This window comes from Hippichthys cyanospilos, chromosome 1, assembly GCF_059441005.1.
Source record: "Hippichthys cyanospilos isolate Australia breed blue-spotted pipefish chromosome 1, RoL_Hcya_1.0, whole genome shotgun sequence".
NCBI lineage: Eukaryota > Metazoa > Chordata > Actinopteri > Syngnathiformes > Syngnathidae > Hippichthys > Hippichthys cyanospilos.
Window position 1 is genome coordinate 20,584,471 of NC_142369.1, and position 25,530 is coordinate 20,610,000.

General features: G+C 39.7%; 2 protein-coding genes across 3 annotated transcripts in view; one reads left to right on the top strand and one right to left on the bottom strand.

Annotated features, from left to right (window-relative positions):
- Positions 1 to 185: 185 nt before the first annotated feature.
- prxl2c (peroxiredoxin like 2C) lies at positions 186 to 4,988 on the bottom strand. The gene is made up of 6 exons (XM_088426703.1): positions 4,803 to 4,988; positions 4,508 to 4,576; positions 2,862 to 2,915; positions 2,688 to 2,793; positions 2,480 to 2,614; positions 186 to 1,776 (listed from the first exon to the last, which is right to left on the bottom strand). The coding sequence occupies exons 1-6, from the start codon at positions 4,986 to 4,988 to the stop codon at positions 1,646 to 1,648; spliced, it is 681 nt and encodes a 226-aa protein (XP_088282829.1). The 3' UTR covers positions 186 to 1,645.
- Positions 4,989 to 6,176: 1,188 nt separating this feature from the next.
- The window catches only part of fbxl17 (F-box and leucine-rich repeat protein 17), a 228,036-nt gene continuing 208,682 nt past the window's right edge, over positions 6,177 to 25,530 (top strand). Inside the window, exons 1-6 of one of the 2 annotated variants that reach the window (XM_088426701.1) lie at positions 6,177 to 6,329; positions 10,004 to 10,521; positions 12,299 to 12,679; positions 12,791 to 12,913; positions 13,993 to 14,250; positions 14,327 to 14,458. In XM_088426701.1, the coding sequence (XP_088282827.1) occupies positions 10,024 to 10,521; positions 12,299 to 12,679; positions 12,791 to 12,913; positions 13,993 to 14,250; positions 14,327 to 14,458 (1,392 nt within the window). In that variant the 5' untranslated portion in view covers positions 6,177 to 6,329; positions 10,004 to 10,023. Of the gene's footprint in view, positions 6,330 to 9,080; positions 9,505 to 10,003; positions 10,522 to 12,298; positions 12,680 to 12,790; positions 12,914 to 13,992; positions 14,251 to 14,326; positions 14,459 to 25,530 lie in introns of those variants that run through there. The other variant, XM_088426702.1, reaches the window with a different exon arrangement.

The window sequence follows — 25,530 nt, forward strand, 5'->3', positions numbered from 1 at the left end:
ACATGCATGACGACTCTCCACAGCCTATTGATGCGAGTGAATGGTCGGTTGTCCCGACGAGACAGGCGACTAGTGCTGCCTCTTGCCCCAAAGTAGGCTTGGCTGTGCTCCAGCTCGAACAGACAAGGAAAGTGAAGGAAAACAGATGGATGTTTTTATTTTATGAATAAAATGTTGTAAACAAATGGAAACTATCTTTTATTTAATCAAACAATATCACAAATGAGCTCTTTGAAATGAACAATATTTATAGTACAGCATATCACAAACTCATCAAAATACACACACACACTGCTATGCAAGTGAGCAATGGAAACCCTTGTGTGCTGTGTTAACTGTTCTTGATGAACATTCAGGCACAAACAGTGATTCCATTGCGAATATATATGTACATTTGTGTCTGTCGTTAACATGGTAAATTGTATGGTGCAATTAGTTAAGTGATGACTCTAGGGGCAAGTGATGGACAGAAGTTGGAGAAAATATGGGGCACCGAAGTGGAAGGATTTCTTTCATTCATTACAGAGGCACTGTTTATTATGACTTTGCTAAAACAAATTCAATTGTGGCCTCTGACTTTTGCACTGTACAGTGAACTGCCATTCATTTTAGGGGAAACGTTCAAAATCCATTATATGTGAATATCTATGATATGGAACACCGTATGAACTCTTTTAAAATAATTGCATTCCTCCCACACACTTTAAAAACATTTAGACTTATTACAGTACTTTTAAACACATCATATGTATTTGAGCACAAAGTATAAAATATGTAAACTTCACATATAAGTAGTGTGGGTGTGTTAACCCTGGATTCAACATTCTGCGTATACCTTACTGAGTCTCCACTCCACTGCGTACGACATAGCCATGTTAATGAAGGAAAGCCATTCCACATGCTGCGTATCCGATGCGCTGCGTGGCGGGCACGCCGTCCGCAAACCTAATGCAGGACTTGAAAAATCTGGTCCGCCAGTTTAGAAAGCACCAAACAGGAAAAAAGAACGTAACCTGTTTCGAAAACTCTATTTATTTTTAAAATCTTGAGAATTGGTAGCTCCGTGCAAGCACAGTATGACCCTCCAGGTGATGCAGCAGAGTGGAGAAGCATGCGTTGTTACGGCGGCGCTGCACAACATAATATGCTGAATCCAGGAATAAGATGTGTGCCTTCAAGAGGTGAGGCTTTGTGACGTGGCGAGTTTGTGACAGTCTCCGGGTGAGAGCAGGGGTCGACAGCAGCTCCTTATACAGACTGTGCTTTTTACTTATTCTCTTTAGGCTAAGTACACAGCTGAGAGGTGCTTCGACAACTATGGCTTTCAATTCCGACATGCAAGAGCGTTATCATAAGTATAGTATAAAAACATGTTGTTATAAACTGATCATTTACATGACAGAAACATTTCATAAAGCATACATTATATTGCAGATTGCAACTGCTGGATGTTGATATAGCTGGGTAACACTATATTGTTTAACAGTGAATGCTCTTGAATCTCACACAAAAACATGTAAGACTTATTTGGTTCTTTGACAGCCAAGGTGGGTTTACAGCACTTGTAATTATTCCCCAAATGGTTTACAGCACTTCCGACTTGCAAAGTTGAAACAAATGTGACCGTTTTGGGCATACCAGCAGGTTACACATGAATGACCTTTGGCTTTTGGCTAAAGTTAACAGTGTGTTGAACTCCGGCAAGCTGCAGCAGCCAGTTAATGGGCATGTGGTCCAGATGGTTCATGTCAAAATGGGAGAAATGCACTCGAGAGCCTGCAAAGAGTTGGACCTTTGAGCATGAATGAGCTACAGCGGCGATTTTCAAGTCTCAAAAAGCTTAAATGCAAAAGGATCACTGCCCTAGTGCAGTTAAGTTGCATTTAATATTTGAGGTCAATACATCGTATATAACCTTGATAAATGTTTGCTTTTAGCTAGGAGTATCAAATATATGGCGTTGGTTTAATTCTGCTCACAATACGCAAAAATTCTTAGTTGTACAAACAACGCGAAAATCAGCACTGCAACTTACATGACGAAATGACCAGTTGTCAAGCTTCTGCCAAATAACTTGCTGATCGCTTCAGTGACAGAAAGTGCTGCATTCACATTTACATTAGCATCTAGCTTTGTTGTGCTACTGCTAATGTTTTAACGATATATAGCATGATTTTACCTGTCCGGTCACTTGAGGATAGATTTTATTCCATGCGGGCCCTGAGCCAAAAGGAGTTTGACGCTCCTGGTTTTAGCAATTAAACTGCCATTTTTTAAATATTAATTTATGCACTGTTAATTTCATTTGAATCATGAAGCACAGTTTTAAGTACTTCATTAAAAATGGTGGTAATCTTTAAACGGTGTAAAGTAAATCATTATGTTTATAAGATGATGTTGCTTTTAGAGCAAAATATTTGTAAACGTTTTTTTAGTGTAAAACAGTCACAGAAGGCCATCTAGAGAGACAAAGTCTGACCTGGTCCAGCAATGATAGCACCTCCTTGCTGATGAAGATCACCCTGAAAGTCGAATGCAGGACTCGTCATGGCTCTCCATATACTTCTCATTTGTCCCATAAAGACACCAGACTTCACGTGTGGACTCGGTTGGGCTTTACACACAAATGGAAAAAAAAAGTCCTCATTCACGGCATTGTGACATTAATTTGCATTTACTGACTTTACCTGAAACTGTAAACTTCTCTTCTCGATTCATGCCGAACTTATGATAAATGATCCTCTCAGGGTCCACATAGATCTCATGAGTGTATCCTGTCAGCGAGCAGAAAGGCTGGACGAGGCATCAAAACCTTATTGGATGCTACATTAATGTGACTTAAAAAAAAGAGAAGTTCTTACCTGTATGTGATGATGAGCAGACTGACCAATGACAACTAGACTGACCTTGGCATCCTGCAGCAAAAAAAAAAAAGGATAAAATAAATAAAAACAGGTTTAAGGCCAACAGATTAGCAGAGTTGCATCGATTCTTGTTGAATGCACTTTTTATTATTAGCTAATACTATCTTTTTTTTTTTTTGCAGTTTTGCTATTATTTTCTCTTGTCTCCAACACCCCCAAGAAAACATTTTGTGCTCCCCCAACTCTTCGCTGCAACAAAGCACAGTATTATTTGTCTATGAAAATGCTATGAGTACACATCTGCTTTAGATTGCATTCTTATCCAAATTAAAGAAAAAATAATATAAATACATTAGCTTACAACAAATATTAACTTTAACATAGCTTTGTGTTTATGGTATGTATTACCAAAGATTTGAAGTGCAGCAAGTTACCTAAACTTTAACAAAAAAAAGTGACTCACTACTGCCACCTACAATAGTGAATGTGCAGTTATACTTTATTCCAGTAGGCCCTAACTTATAGCAACACATCAGTATGAATGATGTAGATACAGTACTTTAATAAAGACAAAATTTAGCACCTTGCTGCTTTGGCAAATATTAGATATTGAACGTTTGCCCCAAGAAATTGAAGCAGGAAAGAACAAAATCCGCACCTTCAACTCCGAACGGCTCAACAGGAACGTGGCTATCTGCATGTGTGATTAGATAATCGCCGGACACTACATGGACTACAATGTGATTCAAAGATCGACTCGGCTGAGAGAAAACGTGGATGACATTGGTCAAGGGAGAGAGGCAAGGATACATAGAAAACAAATTGCAGCAGTTATGAATGGGGTTTGGTGGTTTGTTTAAGTGCAGGAGAGATTTTGCAAAAGTGATCACCTTAGAGCAGCACAGCTCATGGACAGCACTCTTTTCAGTAAATTCAGCAAATCATTTCCATGCGCTGAATTTGAATGTGCAATTAAAAACAGCTGTACTGTCAGAGTTGCATACTCGACACTGCTCAAAGTTATCATCACAACTCAATTGACAACAAGTGAGTCAGAAAAATACTTTTCAACACTAAAAATGATCAAAAGATTGTCAAGAAGCACAATGGGCCAGCAGAGACGAAATGCACTAGCGACTGTATGCTGTCCGTTGAAAATGAATTCAGGGATGGCTTATTTGACAAATGGATGAATGAACTCGACAAATGGGTTTTTGACAAGTTTGCTCAGACGCAAGATCAAAGTGCAACCTTTCTATTCAAGAAATGAACAGCTCTGGTGAGAGATACTTTCATTTGAAATCTTTTAAAACTTTGATTCAGAATTTGTAAAGTCATGAATAATAAAAGGATTTTGTTCTTGAATTGAAATAGAATTTATTTAGTAGGTTTTGCTGCTTGTGCCCACTCTAGTGCCCCCTGAACTTTTCATACAAGAGACGCCACGACTCAGCGAATCAGTCAACATGTGCACTGTATATTGTTATTTACATCAAAACGAATATGTGTGGATTACTTATAATCAAACACGTTTGGTGTATGTTGATAACAGCATGTAAGAAAAAAAGCTAAATGTTTAATAATTATTATTGTTGCCATTAGTAGTAATAATGGTAATACAGTATTTGTGAGTCAGGACTCACCTCCAGAACATCTTTGGGTATTTTGCTCAGATCATCCACATATTCTTTGCAGCTGTAACACAAGAAATTCTGCAGGGAGATTTTTGTGAGAAGTTAAAATCCAAACTTACAAGGCAGTGTTTACAAAAAAATGTATATTGTTATGTGAATTTCTAATGTCCAGTTCACTGTTTCCGTCAAAGTACAAGATAACTGGGATATCTCAGAAGATGCCTCCAAATCGCTTTACGCTACTTTGGAATACTTATTTAACCACTCCTGCCAAATTGACCGAGTACAAATACTTGCTCCCTACCCGCACAAAAATAATGATCGACTTCCGGTCTTGATACAAACTCTTGAACGGAAAGGACGTTCCGTGTCGGTCGTAAATGCAAGAATCTTCCACGTCTCGAAGGTGCACGCTGACCGGAAGAGATCCGCTCTCCCGACTTGTTTCGCTCTCTATTTGACGAGTTATGGGCACCTTCACCTCTGCCATTTTCCCCATTGGGCTATTTTTAGACTTTCAGCTAAGGGTGGAAAGACACGCCCGACATCCTACGTCACAAATTCCCTCGGCGGAGTTTGTTGCTAATGTTTATTTGTTATTTTTCTAGAACTTCTCTATTTTTGGTAAAAAAAAAAAAAAAAAAAAAAAAAAAAAAAATCCCCAAATTCCAATAGTCCGAGGTTATCTGATTATCGGGTTGGAATGCAGTAAATTTTTATTTTCAGAGGTTATTTGGAACAATGGGAATGTTGCTATCAAAAAAATATATTTTCATACAATAGAGGCTAGATTGAAAGGAGCATATTTATGCTTGAAATGTATTTAAAATTTTTGGGCATGTCATGTAGTTAGGAATTCCGGTTCAAAGACTTTAAGTTGTCCTGTGCGTGTGAAAATGTCATTTGTTTACAAGATGTATATGATTAAACATTTTACACATTGTCCTTGTGTGCTCAATCTTATGCTTGTTAATTATTCTGGCAAATTTTACCAACACAAACATGTCCAAATATCTTTCAGATTTTCATGTATTTTTTGTAGATGTTATACACAAGTACAGTACTTGGAGACTAACTAATAACGACACACATTTTTATGCCACAATACCTTACTGAGTTATTTATTATAGACTTTGAAAGAAATGCATTGTTACTTATTTTGATACTTCTCTCTATTGATTTTTTGGGGGGAGAGTTGCTTTTTTTTTTAGATTTTCTTAAAAATCGTTTAATATGCGGTGTAAAAAGAAAACGTTCAAACTTACTGTATACTTTGATATTATTGTTTACAGAATTTCATTCTAGAGGAAAGCGCAATAAATACAGTCACACTCACCTATGGACACATGGGCTTCAAAGAACCAAACATACATGCTTGTGCATAATTGTGTAATTAAGCCTTGAAGTTGTGATCATGAGAGAGCAAGCCTGAGATTAAAACTGGAATTCAGAACAGTAAGGCAGACGTACTAACCACTCACACGCCATGCTTCTGCCACCTAAATAAACTTAAAAAAGTCACAAATAATAAGTTAACAACCACAAATTTTTCTCCACAATTATTGGGAAGATTGTTGTATGCTGCCTGTCCGTTGCGCGGATGGTCCTATTCACCTTCCGTACTTTGCCCCTACTGTGCGGAAGTGTTCTGTAGAACACAACCAAAGGTGCCACTGGTGTTTGCTGTACTGTTCGCTGCAGCTAGGCTAACTGGGCTTTTTTTCTTTCTTTCTTTTTATCTCTTAAATACGGTGTCAGCGTTTATCTGGACCGACCAGAAAGGACTATTATGTGATCGCAGCGATCAAGTGTGGGAGCATCGTGCAAACTGGTGAGAGATTTTTTTTCTCGTTGCTACAGCTAATTTTTTTTTTATTTAGCATCCGAAGATGGAGTGACCTAGCCTGCGAGGATAGCTCTTTAGCCGCCTCTTGATCATTCATTAAAGTTTGCACAGATATAGAAAACGTCAGAGGATGTCACACTGTTCAGGTTGCAAATACTTGATCACCACCGTAGCGTTGCTTTGTTTTTAGGTGTGCATCGACTGAACACCTGTTCTCTTGTTCACACTGTTTTTGTTTTCATTTGGTAGCATCCATGCGATCATGTCTTTGCCAAACTGTAGTATCGCAATGAGCTAGTTAATTCAAATCACTGCGTTATAGGGACATTAGACGTTTGATAAAGCTTGTAGAGTTAATCGAAGCACTGATTAAACGTTCTACCTTTGCAAAGTTAACTGATCAGTTTGGAGTGCACTAACTAAACTGCAGTTTGCAGGGGTGTACAACTGCATATTGACAGGTGTTGATATATCATATAGTGTATTGGAGAAGTGGAAGGACAATATGATAGTGGTTAGCACGTCAGCCTAGCTGTCTCGGTTCAATTTCGCCCCTCCAGACCGCCAGAGGCGGTGCTAAAAGCACAATCAAAAACGTCATGTATGACACCGGGGACATAAATAAGGCAGCGTCACCCGGTAGTCTGTCTCTCAGAACCATCTCGCGCATTGGTTTGCATGTCATATGAGTACCACGCTTTTTGCGGCCTATCTATCTATCTATCTATCTATCTATCTATCTATCTATCTATCTATCTATCTATCTATCTATCTATCTATCTATCTATCTATCTATCTATCTATCTATCTATCTATCTATCTATCTATCTATCTATCTATCTATCTATCTATCTATCTATCTATCAGCCATCCATCCATCCATCCATCCATCCATTCATCCATCCATCCATTTCCTTCCTTCCTTCCTTCCTTCCTTCCTTCCTTCCTTCCTTCCTTCCTTCCTTCCTTCCTTCCTTCCTTCCTTCCTTTCCTCACATGTAGCCCGTTGACTTTGTCAGTCGGGGTTGCTGCTTACTCTCCGTCCCCCGGTGACTGCGACACTTGTGTTGGTTTATTCTTGTTTGGTTTGCGCAGCGTTTGCTGTGGCTTTGCTTCACGGGGTGGGTTGCCTTCTTTTGTGTGCTATTGCTTTCGGTGTTTTTTTTTCTTTTGTGATTTTCGCCGTTTCTTTGTTGTTGTTTACTACTTCGGCGTTAATACAGTGGGCCTTGTGTTACGAGATTAATCCGTTCTGCGGTTGGGCTCGTAAGGCGAATTCACGCATGGGCGGGCAATCCAAACCTATGTTAAATAGCTAATTCGTTTAGAACCCCAGGTAAAAACATCAAAATTGTACATACATATTAAAATTTGGTACCAAAATAGTATAGTAAGTGCTACATATATTTAATATACATGTATACAATAAGAAAACATCATAACATATAAAAAGGATTTATTTACCTTTGAGTGGCCCTTGTTATGCCCATATTCCCTAGTAAGGGTAGCCTAGGGTAGACTAGCTTCATATTTCTTGATTATCTCCAGCTTCGTTTCAATATAAATCATCTTCTTACTTCTCTAACATCACTAGCAATCTTGGGACTCATGGCTAACCCTTTCAAGTTTTAATTAAGTAATAAAATGCACAATTGAACAAAGCTTTACCGTTCTGCCATTTTGAAACGAGTGAGGCCGACCAATAGCAGACCACCATCTCCGTAGGGAGACGCCGACCAATAGTAGACCAGCATTGTAGTGACGCGTTGCATGGAGGCATTTGCAACAGCAAATAAGTGCAATTACCTAAGAACGCCTGCAGATGGATACAAAACAACACAAATACAGTCAAGCCCCTAGGGTCATGACAGTTGTTTTTGTCGCAAAGCCGGGAAAATATCATAAAGAGGGGAAGAAAAACTCAGTATTCCACATTGCAACATGAAAAAAACGTAAGTCAGGGACGCTGTAACACGGCGGTCTACTGTACTTGGTTGCGCATGCCTTTCATGGTGCTCGCCATAAAGTTGTGCATTGTTTTTACCTGGCTGTGAAGTTACCGCAGATGTTTGTGTTGCCTGCTCACCCACCAGCTTTTGGTGTCATTTCTGCATCTTGTTGTCCACCTCGCCCCATTCCGGCATCCCCACCCTCATCGACTTTGCCTGTGTGTGTGGCCTCTGAGGGGCCCGACCTATTGCTGAGCTGCTGCTCTGATTCAGTCAGGTGCACTATTGTCATCGCCAGGGCTCCTTTCACCCGGTTGTTGTATAACAACAGGTGGAAGTTGTTTGTGTCGAGGTGCATGACGCTTGCCACGGACCCAGTGGCTTGCCCTGTTTATGCTGTCTTGGAATTTCTGCAGTCTCTCCTGGATAAGTCGCTCACCTTCCACGTTGAAGGTTTATGTCGCTGCCATTGCGGCCCGCCACGCGGCGGTTGATGGCGACTCGTTAGGATGCCACCCGCTTGTTTCTTCGTTCATGAAAGGGGCCTGGTGTCTCCGACCCTACAGTGCGCCACGCACCCCTGCACGTGGTGCTTGACTCCTTGTGCCGGCCTCCTTTTGAACACCTGTGTGAGGTGCCTACCAACTGGGTTTCTCTGAAGACTGTTTACCGTTGTTTAGGCCAAACGAGTTGGGGAATTGGATGCCCTGTCTTTCAGCCCTTCCTGCATCAAGTGGCACCCTGATGGAGGCACGGTCACTCTGTGGCCGAATGCCGCTTTTGCGATCCTCTTCCTATGTCAACAAACCATTGTGCATCAATCGTTTTGTGCCCCCGCCTGGGACAATGGGACCTCTGCCGACTTCATGTGCCCTGTGCTGGCACTGTGTTTTTATGTGGATGCTAGGGAGTTGTTTCGTAAGTCGTCTCAGCTTTTTGTTTCGTACAGGGGTCCTTCCAAGGGCTCCCAGCTTTCCAAACAATGTTTGTCTCACTGGATCGTTAACGTGATCACACATGCTTGCGCCCATTCTACTTGGAGTGTCGCGACTTCTCGGGCTGTACTGAAAGGGGTTCTCTTGGAGAATGTTTATGCTGCTACATCCTGGTCGTCGCCTGGCACTTTTGCCAGGTTCTACTGTGTGGATGTTGCAGGCCCCCATTCTCTGTCTGTGGTCCTGGGCACCTCGGGGTGTCTATGTGAGGTTGAGGTGAGTACCGTGGTCTCCTCGTGACTTCACTGTTATTCGTCATTCTGTGCTTTTAGCACCGCCTCTGGCGGTCTAGAGAGGCAAAATAGAACAGTGCAGTGCTGTTACAGTGCAGTTGCATACGTAACAGCAGTTTATAGTTTGCATCATAGCCCGCAGCCTTATTTAGGACGAGGGCTTTGTACAAATCTATGGATGGGGGTATATACAGTATCCAGTAGGGGCTATGTTTTTAGCCTCCGCTTTTGGTATAATGCGGCATTATAGAGATCATTATATATTTCTCCAATTGCAAAGGCGTACACCGGCTCCCACTCAGCTGTAGAATGGATTTAATTTTTTTTTCCTGACTCTTATCAGTTCAGTATTTCACTGTTATGTATTGATGTGTTGTATTGCTATTTGAAGAGTTTTAACATTGACCTCAACCTTGAAATCCTTGACTCCTGCACTGATGTGGTCATCAGTGTTTCAAACTAACTGCGGGTATCCCTTCCAGAGTTTTCTCGAGTCATCTATATGGGCCATCTTCTCTCGAAAAATGGTTACCGTCTGAAGAAGACACGCAAGCAACATCACAGGAAGAAGAAAAAGAGGAATTGCTTCCTGCAGGGGCCTTGTATGCTTTGCTTCATCATCCACAGCAGCGGCAGCGGCGGTGGTTTCAACGAGGACAGTGACCCTCTGGAGGCCGGCGTCAACGGCAGCGGGTGCCATCACAACAGCGTCACAGGCATCACCGTCCCTGGCGTGGGCACGGTCGGGATTAGCGCCGCGGCAGCAGCTGCCTCCAAGCTTGCCGAGCGGTACGTCACGCTCGCATCTCCCGAGGACTGCTCCAAGTTCCTTCTCTCAACACCAGAGTTAGCCATTTGGGAAGGGCAGGGAAGGAGCCTGTTGTCAGCTGTCCCGGCCAAACTCATTCCACCATCGGCTCTTTTTCGGTCTGCTGGCGTGTCTGTGACTTTGCCCATTCCTGTGCCTCTACCCGGCTGTACCAGTGACTACGCCGAGATGGTAAGATGCTAATGAATCATTGGTTTATGGCTAAGGTACCATGATTTAAAAAAAAAAAAAAAGGGGGGTTTTCTTCATTAAAAAGATGATTTCAGATTGTGATTTTTGTTTTCAAAAATACGTTTGGTCTCCAGCGAATACCTTTATAATCACATTAGAGTACAGCAGCAGTGTTCACCATCACCGATAGTGGTTTATAAGAAGTATCTTTAATGCCATTAGTTAGCCACTGTAATTTTAAATATAGTTGAAACATAAACACAAAGTTGTGTCAATCTAACACAGTAAATCAGATGAAAAGATTAACTCATTCACTACCAGCAATTTTCAGTCTTTTACAACAATGCCTGGAAAAAAATAAATAAATAAGTACCCTAATCATGTCTGAAGGATTGAATGGGAAAAGTGCAAAGCAAAAAAAGTAAAAACAACTCAACTATACAAAAGAAGAAGTAGCACTGCCTTTTACCACTTGAGCGAATCAGTGTGGCACCAGTGCAGTAGTACACATGGTGAATCAACGGCTGATAGAAAATGCAAATGACAATAACACTCAAAAGTGAGCTTTTTTTAACCCTCCTGATCCAGAGGCTATATCTGTCAACTAACACAAGCTTACTCAAAATTATCATCGACACAGAGCCAACAAATCGGAAGCAGCATTATGTTTAGTTGTTTAGAAACTCGTACAGGAAATTTATATGGTTGTCTTGAAACAGGGAATGGCGTTAGCTAACTTAGCATGAACTCAAAAGAATAAACTCAGTCTTATGTTACCTAGCTTGCTTGGACTTTGTTTACCTCCCTATTTCCTCGCTGCGGGAGTATAACTTTTTTATATACTTCTCAGAGTTACACTTAAAGTTAATACAAAATAATATTTTTAACACGTCGTTGGCTAAACTTACAGACTTCTTGCAGTGATTCTCGTCACCTGCTTTTGCTTAGCGCGCTCATGGTAATATCGGCTACACAAGAATAAATTACCATATCAATTAGCCATATGTGTATTGCTTATGGGGAGTGAATACAGTAGCATTGCATTATTATACTAAGTAGTATGTGGCATGTGCATCTGATTTGAATTTGTTTTTATTGGTGAAATTTTTAGCGGATCACTTGGGATATCAAGTAATGTATGAAACGGATGCCATTGGGACGATTTTATTTTTAAGTTACTCCTGGAAGAATGGTTGTGGCAATGTCTAGTTGTGATCTACTTGATCATCATTACATTACCATACCGTGAGCCTCACGGCATGGGCAGCATTGATGTAAACATCGCTGGGTTCTTTTTTTTCTTGATTGATGTTCTTTTTTCCGTGAGATCAAAACAAACATGGCAGATGAAGTTGTCAAATATGTTTATAAGTCGTTAAGTTCTATCGAATAAACGAGTAGATGGATGATGAACAATATTTTGATGTAAAAAAAAAAAACAAAAAACAAAAAAAACTATGCGTCCTAGGGACACAGGTTAAAATGAAAGCATGTGTCCCCGTCAAAAGTTATGCGTCTGGGACGCAGGCAAACGAGAGCACTGAATACTGTGTGCAAATTCTTTCAAACCTGGTGTTTTTGGTAGAGCATACAGTTTGACATTACCCATGGCATGTAAAGTAATCATAATTGAGGTGACAAAAGGATGCACCTTATCGCAATTCATGAACACAAACAGCTGCCTGGCATTATCCCCCTCTTTTAAGGAATCACAATACATCACACTAATTGATTTGACTAATGATATTGCCGCATGTGTGTTTCTCCTCGCATGCAGGTTTGTAAACGAAAGTGTTCTGAAGTCCAGAGGTGCACGCCTTGCAACAAGCAGCCACGCTGTGCCTTTTCTGCCCCTGATGGTAGCATAGAAAACGGAGGAGTGGGCGGAAGCGTCGGGGAGGCTTCATCGGAGTCCCAAAGTGGCCACCACAACCTTTCCACCTGTCCATTGCCCTCTTCCTCCTCCTCTTCCCCACCATCCTCCTTTATCTCAACCGTGGCTGCTGACTGCTGCGGGTCGGCTCTTCAGGTCAACCTGACCCACAGTTCAGACTTGTCCCCCACCAGTCTGCAGCAATCTGATGACTGCCAGGCCAGAGCCTCCGATGCTGCTGATCCTTTAAGTATCAACCACCTGCCTTCTTCCATCCTTCTTAAGGTCGGCAGTCATTGCAAGACTTGGCTTTATATATTTATTTATATTTTGAGTTTTATATATATTTTTTCAAGATGCATTTCCACCACTAACTTACCTTCTGTCTCATTACAGGTTCTCTCACATTTGACTGTGAAGGAGCGTTGCCTGTGCGCCTCTTTAGTTTGCAAGTACTGGAGAGACCTCTGCTTGGACTTCCAGTTCTGGAAGCAAATCGACCTCAGTGGCCTACAGCAAGTAAGTCAACACGTGGAGTCTATGCCCTTTATTTTACAGTGGCTCTTTTTGTCGCTGTAGGAGATAGTGTAAAGTGAATTACAGCAAACTTATCACCATCGAAGAGGGTTAGGGTTAGGGAATCGGTGCCTAGCTCTGCCATGAACACTGAAAATCTGCCCGTAATTGATGCCCTCTCCGAAAAGGGTTTTAGGATTGCTTACAGATGCCACAAGTTAAGGCCAAAGCATATTAAAAGGAAAGCAGTCTGATCCTTAAAAGTTCCTATCTAGCCTGTGTTTGATGATACCCTTTTCCAACACACCCGATTCAAATATCAGCTCTGTCTCTCGCACTTTCCATAAATGGTTTAAGTTATTACAGGGGAGGTCTAGTCTAAAATTCTTATTCAAATTAGTATGTTCTATGCAGTCTACTGTAAACACTGCACTCTGGTTAATATTGTGTCTGTGTAATATGAATAAAATAACAACATTCAGCCGCTTTTATCCATCTCAGGGTACAGACAATTTTCTACTTGCTGTCGATTGAAAATAATATCACAATTGCTCAGGTAACAATCAATCTCAGCTCACCTGTTTTCTGATTTTGGTCTTGTGATGTTTGTAATCTCAGCCATTTCCCAAGCCAAGAACAACTGTGCTATCATTTGGAGATGGAAGTATGTTTCAAAATGGCCACCCCCTGAAATGAGCAAAAATTCCACAATATTGATCAGAATGTTGTACTGTATTTAGATAGTAGAGCTACAAAGAACATATTGTCAAAAACTTTTGGACTTAGCTTCCCCTTCACCCTTTGGCATTAACAAACAATAAGAAATGCTTGTGTGTGTAAACAACATGTAACTACAACATACATGGGTTTGCATCACGAGAGAAGGAAAAAACACACTTCGACTTTTACCTCACAAGACGCATTCAAGGATTACCAACAATCATCAGTGAGTAAAACCTGATAAAACACCAAGATACCACAAGATGGCTAAAAACACAGAATTATTATTATTATTATTATTATTATTTTAATTGAGTTAAAGATAATAAGTTAAGAAATTGTCATCCTTCCCCGACATGCAGGTAAACGACGATCTCCTGGTGAAGATAGCCTCTCGGAGGCAGAATGTGACCGAGATAAACATCTCGGATTGCAGGGGGGTCCACGACCATGGCGTGTTCTCACTAGCTTCTCAGTGTCCTGGCCTGCAGAAGTACACAGCATACAGGTGCAAGCAACTGGGTGACATATCCCTGGCTGGCTTGGCTGGACACTGCCCTCAGCTGGTCAAAGTGCATGTTGGAAACCAGGACAGACTGACAGACAGGGCGCTCATAAAGGTATTCACTTAGAGATTTTGTTTCACCTGTTCTAGAACAAACAAAAGCTCTTATTTCTGTTGTCTGTTTCCATCAGCTTGGTGAGTGCTGCGGTGAACTGAAGGACATTCACCTGGGTCAGTGTTACGGTATCAGCGACGAAGGCATGGTGGCTTTGGCGAAAGGATGCCCCAAACTGCAGAAATTGTACTTGCAGGAGAACAAACTGGTCAGTCCTTGTTCTTTGTCTAAATGCGGTTTGCTGCTTCAGTTTCCAGAATGCATGTCGGGGATCCTTAGCTTGTTTGTCTGTATTTCTTCATGTTGTCATGGTTGTCTACCATAACAGATGTCCTTGGATGACCACTCGTGCACTGAACAGTGAACACTATTTAATTGTTGGTTTATTTGTTTCTGCTGGGCTGATGGATGTTTTTGGAACATAACTGTTTTCGTCTTTGAGGTGAGCAGACAGTGTATTTCATGCTGTAGAGCAGCAGGGACATTGTTTTTCAAAAGAGAACTTTTCACCTGACCTGCTGATTTGGGACCAGCGCTTGGAATTATTGATCTGATTTTGTTGGCACACCGATTTAAAAAAAGACAAACAAACATATTTTTTCTTATCCTGCAAGTTACCTTCATGATTTGACAATATTATGGTAACTTCCGTTGTGAAATAAATATTCATATAATTGTTGAAGAAGTTGAATACTGTATTTCAGGGACATATTCTATAAAAAAGGCATGAAAAAAATATATTTAAATTCCCTCATATATAATGAAATTATTCTCTTCGGCATGTGGCTTGCTTATTTATTTATGTATGTATGTATGTATGTGTATGTGTGTGTGTGTGTGTGTGTGTGTGTGTGTGTGTGTGTGTGTGTGTGTGTGTGTGTGTGTGTGTGTGTGTATGTATGTATGTATGTATGTATGTATGTATGTATGTATGTATGTACAGTATGGAAGGGAACTCAAGCCAGAATTTTTGTTTACAACAGTATGTTCTATGCTAGTAGTTGTTTACTAGTCCAAACACGGTATTCAGGATAATATTCTGTTTTTGCAATATAAAGTAAGCAGCACAAGTCACCTGTTTTTATCCATCTTGGGGAGGCGGCCGTTTTCCTACTTTCTTTTGACTGAAAATGACATTACAGTTGTCAAGGGCTATGGTAACAACCAATCATTGCTCAGCTTCTGAACAGCACATGACCAAACTCAGAAAACCGCTTCATGAATGCAATATTAATTAGAATGCCATGTTTAGACTAATGGGGACGCATAGAGCATATTATTGCAAGAGAACATTTCAGGGGTTTAAATCCCTTTTATTGTAACAATGCTGATATTACTTTTACTACTACTGTCGTTTCTAATCAACGTTTTAGACACATGATCCATTTAAAACAATGTAACAGAAATATATTCAAATCTATATTTGAATACTCTAACGTTACATTAAAAAATAGCCACAAATGTATGTTGTGTAATAGGTTTACTATTAATATAATGATATCAATACTAGTACTACTTGTAGTACTCTTTTGAACAAAAAATGAGGGATGATCCACCTTTTGAATTGATTAAAAAACATTTATCTCCATTCATTCATTAAATTGCTCATTCTTATATTTAGTGCGCTATTCTTCAGGCTACCACTAGATAGGGCTATTTGACTTTTTCTTAAAAAAAAAAAAATCATGCCAGCCAGTTACATTCCTCCCCCTGTCGCAGATTGTATTCATAGCAGTGCAGTGCAGAGTTGAGTGTTTCTTTGCCAAGCGGCTATCACGAAAGCTCTTTTATTGGTCATTTGGATTCTTGTCTCCGGACTCTCGCATAGAAAAGATATATAACTGCTCATTTGTCATTTCGGCCCCTAAATCCCTTTCATTTGTCTCTTCTTTCCAAAGTAAAACCATGAAGATCTTGATGAATTAGCCCACTCACGATTGTTAACAATAGCTCAGTTTGTTAAAAGCCCATTCATCAACTTAATTGTGCAACATATTAGGGATAGCCTCTCGCTGAGAGATGAATATTGCTTCTATTAACATCTCAGCACAGCAGTATGCGTCACAGACGTTTTTCAGATGTGAGATTGTGGCACTCATTCTTTTGGAGTTTAGATAAGAAGTCTGAGCGGGAATTATTATGTCTAGGCTCTCTGGCTACTCAGACAGGTTGGACTCTGTAAGAGTACTCGGTACAGACAGAAAGTGGAAAAGGAACCTTAAATGAGATCATCTTATTGACGTGATCTGCTTTTAATATGGATGGTGTTCATTTACAAGATCCTCCTCTTTCGCTTCCTCTAAACTTGATTAAGCAAAGCGCCACAGGATGTTTTCTGTGAGGTCTTTCAATCACCCCTTTCCTTCTTTTTTGTCCTTCTTCTCTTAACGTGGGTTGTGGGTTACTCTTTTCCTTGCTGGAGGGGCTCTTTTTGTGTCAGTTGCGTGTCCAGTTCTTTTGCTCATGTATCATGAAAGAAATACCCTAAACCGCTAATATCAACACCGTCCCTAATCACTGGTCACATTGTTAGGTACACCTTTATTAGATTTAATGTGCCTCATGCAATGAGGAGTTTTGTCCGTCTACTTGAGCTTGAAATGACAAAACATAGGCTAATTGAAGACTCTGTGTTGACCATACCTGTGCGAATGTAAGTGAGACTGGTTGTTTCTAAAGCTTGAAGTTGATCGATTCAAGACTTGAGACCAATCGGGTCCTTATACATCTGTGTGGATGAGAGAAAATGAAAATAAAACGATTGCGGATGAGAAACACTTAGCCTCTCTAGCTTTGGCTGTTTTGTTATCCACTAGTCTTTGAAATATTTTTTTTCACTGTTTCGTAGGTGTACCAACTGTGGAAATATTTGATCAAAAGGGAGATCACTTCCAAAATATGCAAGTTTGTATGCAAGTGCAATCAAAGCACAAGTGAAACTGGAACTGTGAAAAACAGAAATGCTTCATTCTTTGATGCCTTTCTTAGAACATGCTATGTAACGCAAGATGAAAACCTGCAGTTGGCACCATTATGGATAGCTGTTATTGGTGCTCACAAATTCTTGTTGGTGGGGGTCACAACATGGTGACCTACAGTAGTGGTTTTCACGTTTGCGTCACATTTTCTGGTGTCCACACATGTAAGTGTTATTAACTCTAAATTGTCTATCTTTGTATGTATATTATATCGTCTTCAGATCACCCACTATAAGTGCTGCACAATCAATCAAATTTTAATCACGATCACGACATTGGCTGCCACGATTAATTAAGGTGACCTTCGGCAATATTAACATTTAAAAAGTCAAGCACTTTTTTTGATTACAAGTCAACTCAAGTTCTTTGTCATCTTACCACCAGGGGACAATGTTTCCCACATGTTTGTGTGACAAAAGCTTTTCTCACCCTAATTATTATAATTACTTTTTTCTAATTATTGTAATACTTTTAATATTTACCTGCGTGAAAATGACAGTGAGTTTCTCACCTGATTCCTAATAGATACAGTGCTAGCTGTCAATTGAGACATTTTGAAAAAGCTGATAAATTTGGTTTGAAATGACCGAAAATGACATGTGGACTCCTAATTGATTAAAATTTGCTTAAAAGTAAATAATGTGCTTGGTTCTGAGTAGGCTCATTATTTTTCTTTGGTTTACACTCAGCAAGTAAGTTAGCTTTGTTGCCCTGTGTACCAAGTTTTTGCCTTTAATCATTACTTACGCTATTTATTTCAGTTTATTATTATTATTATTTGTATCAAGTATCAAGCCTTGAAGCCTTGTTTATATACTGCTTGTTAAAAAAGGGCACCAATAGACATGTTTGACCCAACATGATGAATAATTGTGATTTCGATATCGACCAAAATAATCGTGATTATTATTTTGGCCATAATCGTGCAGCCCTACCCACTACCCTAATGAGGACAAGTGCTAATGTAAATGAATGAATGGAAATTGGTGTTTTGCATGTTGATTGTTCAGGATTTTCAGGATGGGTATGAAAAATGACACACGCAGTCTTAAATTGAAAGTGATGCATTGTTAGAGAGCCAAGTGTGTGTGCGTGTCTCAGACAGTCCTTTTGGCAATAACCCTGCATTACTGATTGGTACTCATTCACTATTTATGTCACACTTGCTTTTTTTGCACTGGGTGCGTTTCAAGTCTTGTTTTCATCCTCTCAACTTAGTAGTTCTCCCTTTCTCTTGCCCGTTCTTATTCTTTATCTGCCATTACTTGGTAGAGGAAAGGCTCAGAGAAAAATTGATTTTTATTATTCAAGGTTCTTTTAGTGATGGAAGACAGACAAAATCGACACTTTTGTATGTACTAAATGTTGCACAATTTTACCCTTTCCTTGTTGGCGACTTTGCTTTGTGGTTCCTTTTTCAATTAAACGGCTTTTAAAATTGGTGGACATTTTTGCCCAGGAAGCAATTTTTATTTTTTAACACGCTCTTAAATGTACTTCATCTGCGCTCCCGTCTTGTTAAAATCACATAGCGTGTGCTTCATTTTCTTGCAATAGGACTGAAAGAATTTACACACATGCACACACACGCGCGCGCACACACACACACCCTGATTATTTACAATTTTAATGAATCCACAATGTGGAAATGTGAGTGGAATTGAAGAAGCCCCTAACATGTGCCCTCAATTTGGGGCTAATTCCTACTTTGCATTTTCAATCAGAGCCTGTGCCGCTTTAACCACATTTTTTTTCCATCATTCTCCAACACTTCTCAGACTCAGACAAAGAGAATTTATTTCTCTCAGCACAAACGGGGTGTAACTCAACATGAAATGGCGATCTGGCGGAGTGGGAGCATGTTTCTTGGTCACCTCTAGTCCGACAGCCTGCCGGCATTCTACTTTCTGCGGGCGTCAGAATAACAGTCAACCTCCTGACGGTCCAATCAGGCAGATTAAATTGTATATTGACACTTTCAGATTTAATTAACAAGATTGTAGCGCCATCAGAGAAAAAGGAAGTGCTAATGATAGCTATCGCTTATTATGGGATCGCCCTTTTGACATACACCAACACACACAGAGCTCTTGTTTAAAATAAAAAAAATGTCAGACACTCACGCACACACACTTTTAGGAGTTGATGAAGTGAACAGCTGCCAGCTGCACTAGAAGGTCCCGTGGAAACTTTATTCACATATTTCACTGTAATTACTCATAAATAGAACCACTATGAGTTCACACTCTTGTACGCACAAATAGTGCATTGTATTGAGCCGCACCCCTCCACGCATACGGTCTTCAAAGGCGTGACTTTTTTGAATGACACATAGTGTCAGTTCACCGCTTTAAATTTGAAACCACCTCTAGAATGTTTGCTTAATCAAATAAGTGAGCTTATGTACCATTTGATGAAACACTGCAGTTTATGGTACAGGTTTTAGTAAGTTGCGCACACAACTCTCCAGGTCTATACACTTTAACTTTAGGGCTTGTACTTTACTTCCTGTTCCCAATTTTACTCAGAATTCATCCATTTCGTTTAGGAGTGCAGTAGTTGTATAAATTGGACCCAGGCAGCCATCATTAAAAAAAAAGATCAGCTTTTTCCACCCACAATTTGAATCTATTCCCAGGTATCAATAGTCTCTCTATGTTCTTTCGTAAAAAAAAATATCAAGAAGGAATAATCCAACCCACTGAATTTAGTGTGTCTTTTTTAACCCTTTCACTACTGATTCTTAAAAAAAAAAAGACTTTATGACTTGTTTATAAGTCTAGGATATTTGGAAAATTTGTTTGAAAAATCCCACTTCCTTAAATTAGGTTACAAGCCCTTGTAATTTTTATCCCATCTGTATTTTATAATAAGAATAATAGTAATTATAAAAATATTGAGGTTCCAGAGGAGTGAAAATTTGTCCAAATAGGAGTGAAAGGGTTAAGAAGGCTATCCTGTCTGAAGTATACAAGCCAGTGGCCCAGTGTCACAACTTGAAATGGTGGTGTAAGGAGATGTGGGATGTGGGAAAGGTGGAACCAAAAAATGCAGGGCTGAGAGGGATGAGGCTCAATAAATTGCCGGTTTAATGCAAAAACATGGGCTGGGAGAGAAGGAACCAAAATATGCAAAGTACAATCTAAACGTAAACACAAACTCAACTTACGGGGGGCTACAAGGAACGGGAGGCAACACGGGAATGATGCGTGTCCGGGAAGCGCGACAGCAAGACAGCGAGGGAAGATGTACAATGACCCCACAAGAACTGAATGCAAACTGGGCTCTTAAATAGACTACGCACATAACGAGAAGGCGCGACACAGCTGGGGAGAGACAAAAGGCAGGGGAAGTTGATTGGATGACAAGGAGGACATGTATACAGTCAGGTGGAAACAAATCATGCTAACAAGGATCGACGCAAGGGAAACCAAATGAGAGCAAGACACAAGAACTAAAAAGAAACCCACAGCTTGAGAATACCAAAATCCCCCAAAACAGAAAACCCAACCCGAAATCACAACAGATACATGACACCCAGACCCTTAATTTTTTTTCACAAACTTGACATAATTAAAAACAATCCAACATAATCATACCTGTCCTGAGATAATCAAATTCATACCAAACAATTACTGTACATAAATTGGATATTGTACATTGATCCATTTAAGAACAATGTTGCCATTCTAAAAGTTAAAGTTGTACAGGTGAAGTTTTAATTTTTTTTCGCTGTAACTTTTATACAAGTGTAAAATTGACTTGTCCAAAAAACATGTTTAACTAATTGAAATGGAAACATGATGGCGGGATGGAGGGATTATTGCTGAAGGCAATGGCCTACCCTACATGCATTATTGCTTTTTAACATTTTTTACTGTCGGCACTCTGACCTCTAAAGTTTTGTGTAACTTACCGTACTTTACCTGAAAACTTTTGATGCCATTTAAACTTTGCAACTTTAGTGCATTTGAACTTTATTTACCACCATCAGTGTACCGGTAATTGCTTTTGATTATCCACTAGCCGCTCTAACTCCTCTCAGTCATTACGTCATTTAGTCATTTTGTATTTTTATAACAAATCTTTTTGACCTGCACATTGATGATGCAGGCATGAGTACGTTTTTAGGCAACTGCTTGACCTTATAGAATGATCACTGATGCATATTTTCATCGTTGCAGGACAGGTATATTCACATATTTAAAAGTGTACCTTGATCTGCTGCCACACTTTAAATTCTTGGTGTGTATTCAAAGGGAACAATGCTTTCCTCGCTTCAATATTCTACTTCAAGTGCTTCTGCATCGATCTGTTTCTTCCAAAACGCCCTTGTGTGTGTGTGTTTGCGTGTTTGTGTGTGCGTGTTTGTTGCTGTTTCTGCTTTTTGCCTGAAGAGTAATAAGATGCATTGATGAGCTCTGACTTCAACTTAGACACCCGGCTGCACTCAGACAAGGACACCATCGATAAGTTCCCTCCGCAGGTCTGCCCACCAACAAAACACGCTATAAGGAAGCGAGAAAGCAAAGCAGGAGTAAAACAAAGATGAGAATTGGAAAGTACTTTTTGGGGGAGAATTACAAGTCTGTGAAGCATGCTTCAAAAGCGATATTTTACCTTGGCGGTTTTGTTTACGTGATCCCCATGCTAGGGAAAGATTCATGATCGACATACTCTCAAAGACTTGGTATGTCCTGATAAAATTTTTTTGCACCCCAGTCCAAATTCTCTCTCTCTCTCTCTCTCTCTCTCTCTCTCTCTCTCTCTCTCTCTCTCTCTTTCTTTTTTTAAATACAAAACTAGCTCAACATGACATCTTTTATATTGCTAGCGAAGCAGTGGTTTAAATCAAGTAAAACATTTAAATATGTTTTTCTCTGGTGCGGTATTGAACGCAGCTATCATGTTGCCTACAATTTGAAAACATTGCAAACCCCAATAGCACTGTGTCTGCTTTCCCCATTGAAATATTTCCAGATTTCAGACATTATCACTGTTACACCATTCCAGCTTCATGTTAGCGTTCCTTGACAAGTTCCAGAATATTCTCCCTCTGACTCTGTTTACTTCCACGCTTTCCATTTGTGTTGCAAATTGCAATGTTGTGTCGTATAAAACCTGAATTTATGAATTTTATTTGGCAATATATGTGTAGTTGATTACCCCTAGGTTATTTTAATGCTTCCTAGCCTTCACAAAGGTGAAGACTTTAGTGTAGCGTGGATGGTCTCTTAGAATCCTTAACTAATAACCTTAAGGTTATTAGATCATGGAAAGTCAGGTGATGCAATATCACTGTGTGGTTGGAGACTGTGAACTTAATGCCAGAAATGTGGGTGGCCTATTAGCACGATTGTGTGGGGGAAAAAAAGCAGCATTTCAGTTGTGCAAACCTACGCTGCCTTTGGTACTTTCTGCAGGATGTTTCCACATTTGGAATGTGAACAATAATCTACTCATTCAAAACCTTTTAGACTTTTCTGACTTTTCTTTTTTTAGTCCATCCATTCATGCCTATCTATCTTTGTTTACTACACTGGAATTATATTGTGTGTGTTTTTTTTTTTTAATTCATGACCCATTTGCAGTTTTCGTCAGTCCCCTGCAGAGGGCGTGATAAGACTGTATAGCTGCAGGAGCTTCTTACTGTATTCTTGGAAAGCTCTTTTTTTTAGGTTAAGCTCCTATTCGTTATTTTTGTCATAAGAGTTTGCTTGTACACACGCGTTTAACTCATTCCAGCAGCTGAATCAAAAAATTCTAGCTTCATAATTATAATACTGGTCTGCTTTGGTTAACACGGTAAAAAAAATCTTTGTCATGATGTAAAACAATACTGAATCACACTTAGACATTTTTAATGTTTTTTTTTTTTTTTCAATTTTTAACTACACAAGGGATACAATATTAGGTACTTATCTGTATAATATTATGAGTGCAGTAGCACCTTGGAGCAAACAATTACAGTACTAAGCTTCATTATTTTATATGGGCTTAATTGTAAAAAAAAAAGTTTTTCTATTGGAACCTGTGAGTTATTTCTCCTATCATGAACTATTTCATGGTGGAAATAAAGGTTTTGTACCACAGTAGACCTTTCTACTTTTCAGCTGCCGTCCTCTTTGTTTCCTACCCCTTGTCCAGCTGTTTTTTATTGTTTATGAAAGGCGAGGTGTACCTTATTTTTTGTGGCTATTACGTGTCAGCTTTGGTGATTTAAATTTGCAAGTGTAATTGAGATTGTTTCCATTGTTTCATTTGTACAGCAACACCGTAAATGCAAGCTGTCGCATGCGAGTGATTTGTTAGCACTTCAAGAGCAGACACTTATAATTTTACAGTATTTTTCCATTCCTGACCAGAATTTGTTGACCCTAACTTGCCTAACCTCATTGCGGTCGTTGATTATCCAGCTCCAGATCGTGGCAGATTCTGAACATTGGCCAGTCTTATTGCTATGATACATGTCTTTGTGTGACACCTCACCATATGATGCCTTTTCTCCTCTTAAAGAAAGAAAACTTTCTCCGACTAATTATTTCATTGATCACCACCAACATCAAAGAAGTTTTGGCAAGAGATCGTTGTTTGAATTCTTGCTCATTGATGTATGTATGGGAATTGTTATTTGCATGAGAACAGGCACAGTGTGGAAAATACAAAATGAGGTGTGATGATCATCATGATACAATTGTCTCTCTATCCCCAACATCTCAATCTTATTATATTTAGGCAAAGTGTTAATGCTCCAACAGTTAATTAAATTAATTAAAGTATATTTATTAAACTTTTCATTCACAGTAATTATGCTAATGTAACACAGCCCTTTTTAAAATTTAGATGTTTGCACATGCACATTTTATTTGACTCGGTTGCAATACTTTATTGTATTATTGATTCTTTTTTTAAAATATTTTTTTCTCACTGTGCTGACTGTAACAGTGGATTACAATCATTTGAACTTTTTCATATTTTCAGTTGATTTGAAAGTAGCTTGCTTTTCCTTTTAAGCTTTGAACAGTTCAGCCTTGGCTGAGGTCTGCACTCTTCTATTGTAGTTTCCAGCTCTTTTCACGCTAATCTCCGCCACTCCTCGTTCAATCACTCCTCCGTCTTCTACCTGCCACCTCCTTGTCTCCGTGATTGAGAGGCCAAACCCGCTCTAATCACTGACTTCATTAGAGATGATTGATAACCTGCTGATAAAAAGGCATGTGATTCTGTGCTCATTTATTTACGTGCGGAACACGGTTCCCCCTGTCCTCTTTTTTTTTTTTTTTGGAGGGGGGATAGGGAGGCGGCTTCCACATGGGGTATATTACAGCCCTCTTCTATGATACTTTCAGGTCTGGCCGGCAACAGAGGTTCAATACTCGGGGTAATGAATGTGTTTAATAAGCACAGTGAGCACAGTGGGTCAATGGGCTTAATGAAGGTGTGACAGAAGATGGGGATCGCAGAATGCTGCTGTAACGAGACTTTAACGAGCCTTTGAGGTTAACAAGGTCAAAAACTCTATCGGTGAGGGGATCCCAATTATAGTCTGCCCATCCCTGTTTTCATTCATGTGCAGGTTCTCATGGCTGGACCTCCATGTTCCATCTTGATTTCTTACCATACCAACTGTCTTTTGTCCCTCACTCCACTCTCGCAATAATAGAATCTTGTGGCCTTTTAGCCTCCATTGTGCAAATTGTTGAACCTTCTGGAACTCCCTATCATATTACCTAGCTGAAAGGCATGTATTGAGAATTTAGCCTTTTTAGAAACCTTTGACGACAAAACAGAGAAGAATATCTTTTGGTGATAACAAGCATCTCAAGCATTTGAGATGGGCTACTTTTAGCGTCATGGTAACTATGTGCACTGACTGTCTCTTTAAATGCAGCATTGTCATTTTTGACTAAAATATATGGGTGGAATCCTTCTCTGACAGAAAAGAAATGCATGAATGTCAGGAACCAATCAGGTGACAGGTGGCTGTGCTACAATTTTGACAAATGCTAAATGCCATTACTATCATGATTCACAGTTCAGTAGCCAGTAACTTAATAGATACACCAATTCCAAATAATGATTTAGTTAAATAGCTGTTTGGTTCTGTGTCTTTCCCCTTTGGAAATATTTTGAGAAAAGATGGCTTCAGCTCACGAAATCATTATTGATTTCAATAACAGTTTTTATACTTGAACAGAAATAAAGCACATGCTTTAGAGACAGTGGGTGGGCTTGGGAGAATAGGTGTATATTTTATATTCTTTGTTCGGGTGGGCAGAAACACAAAACATAACTAAAATGT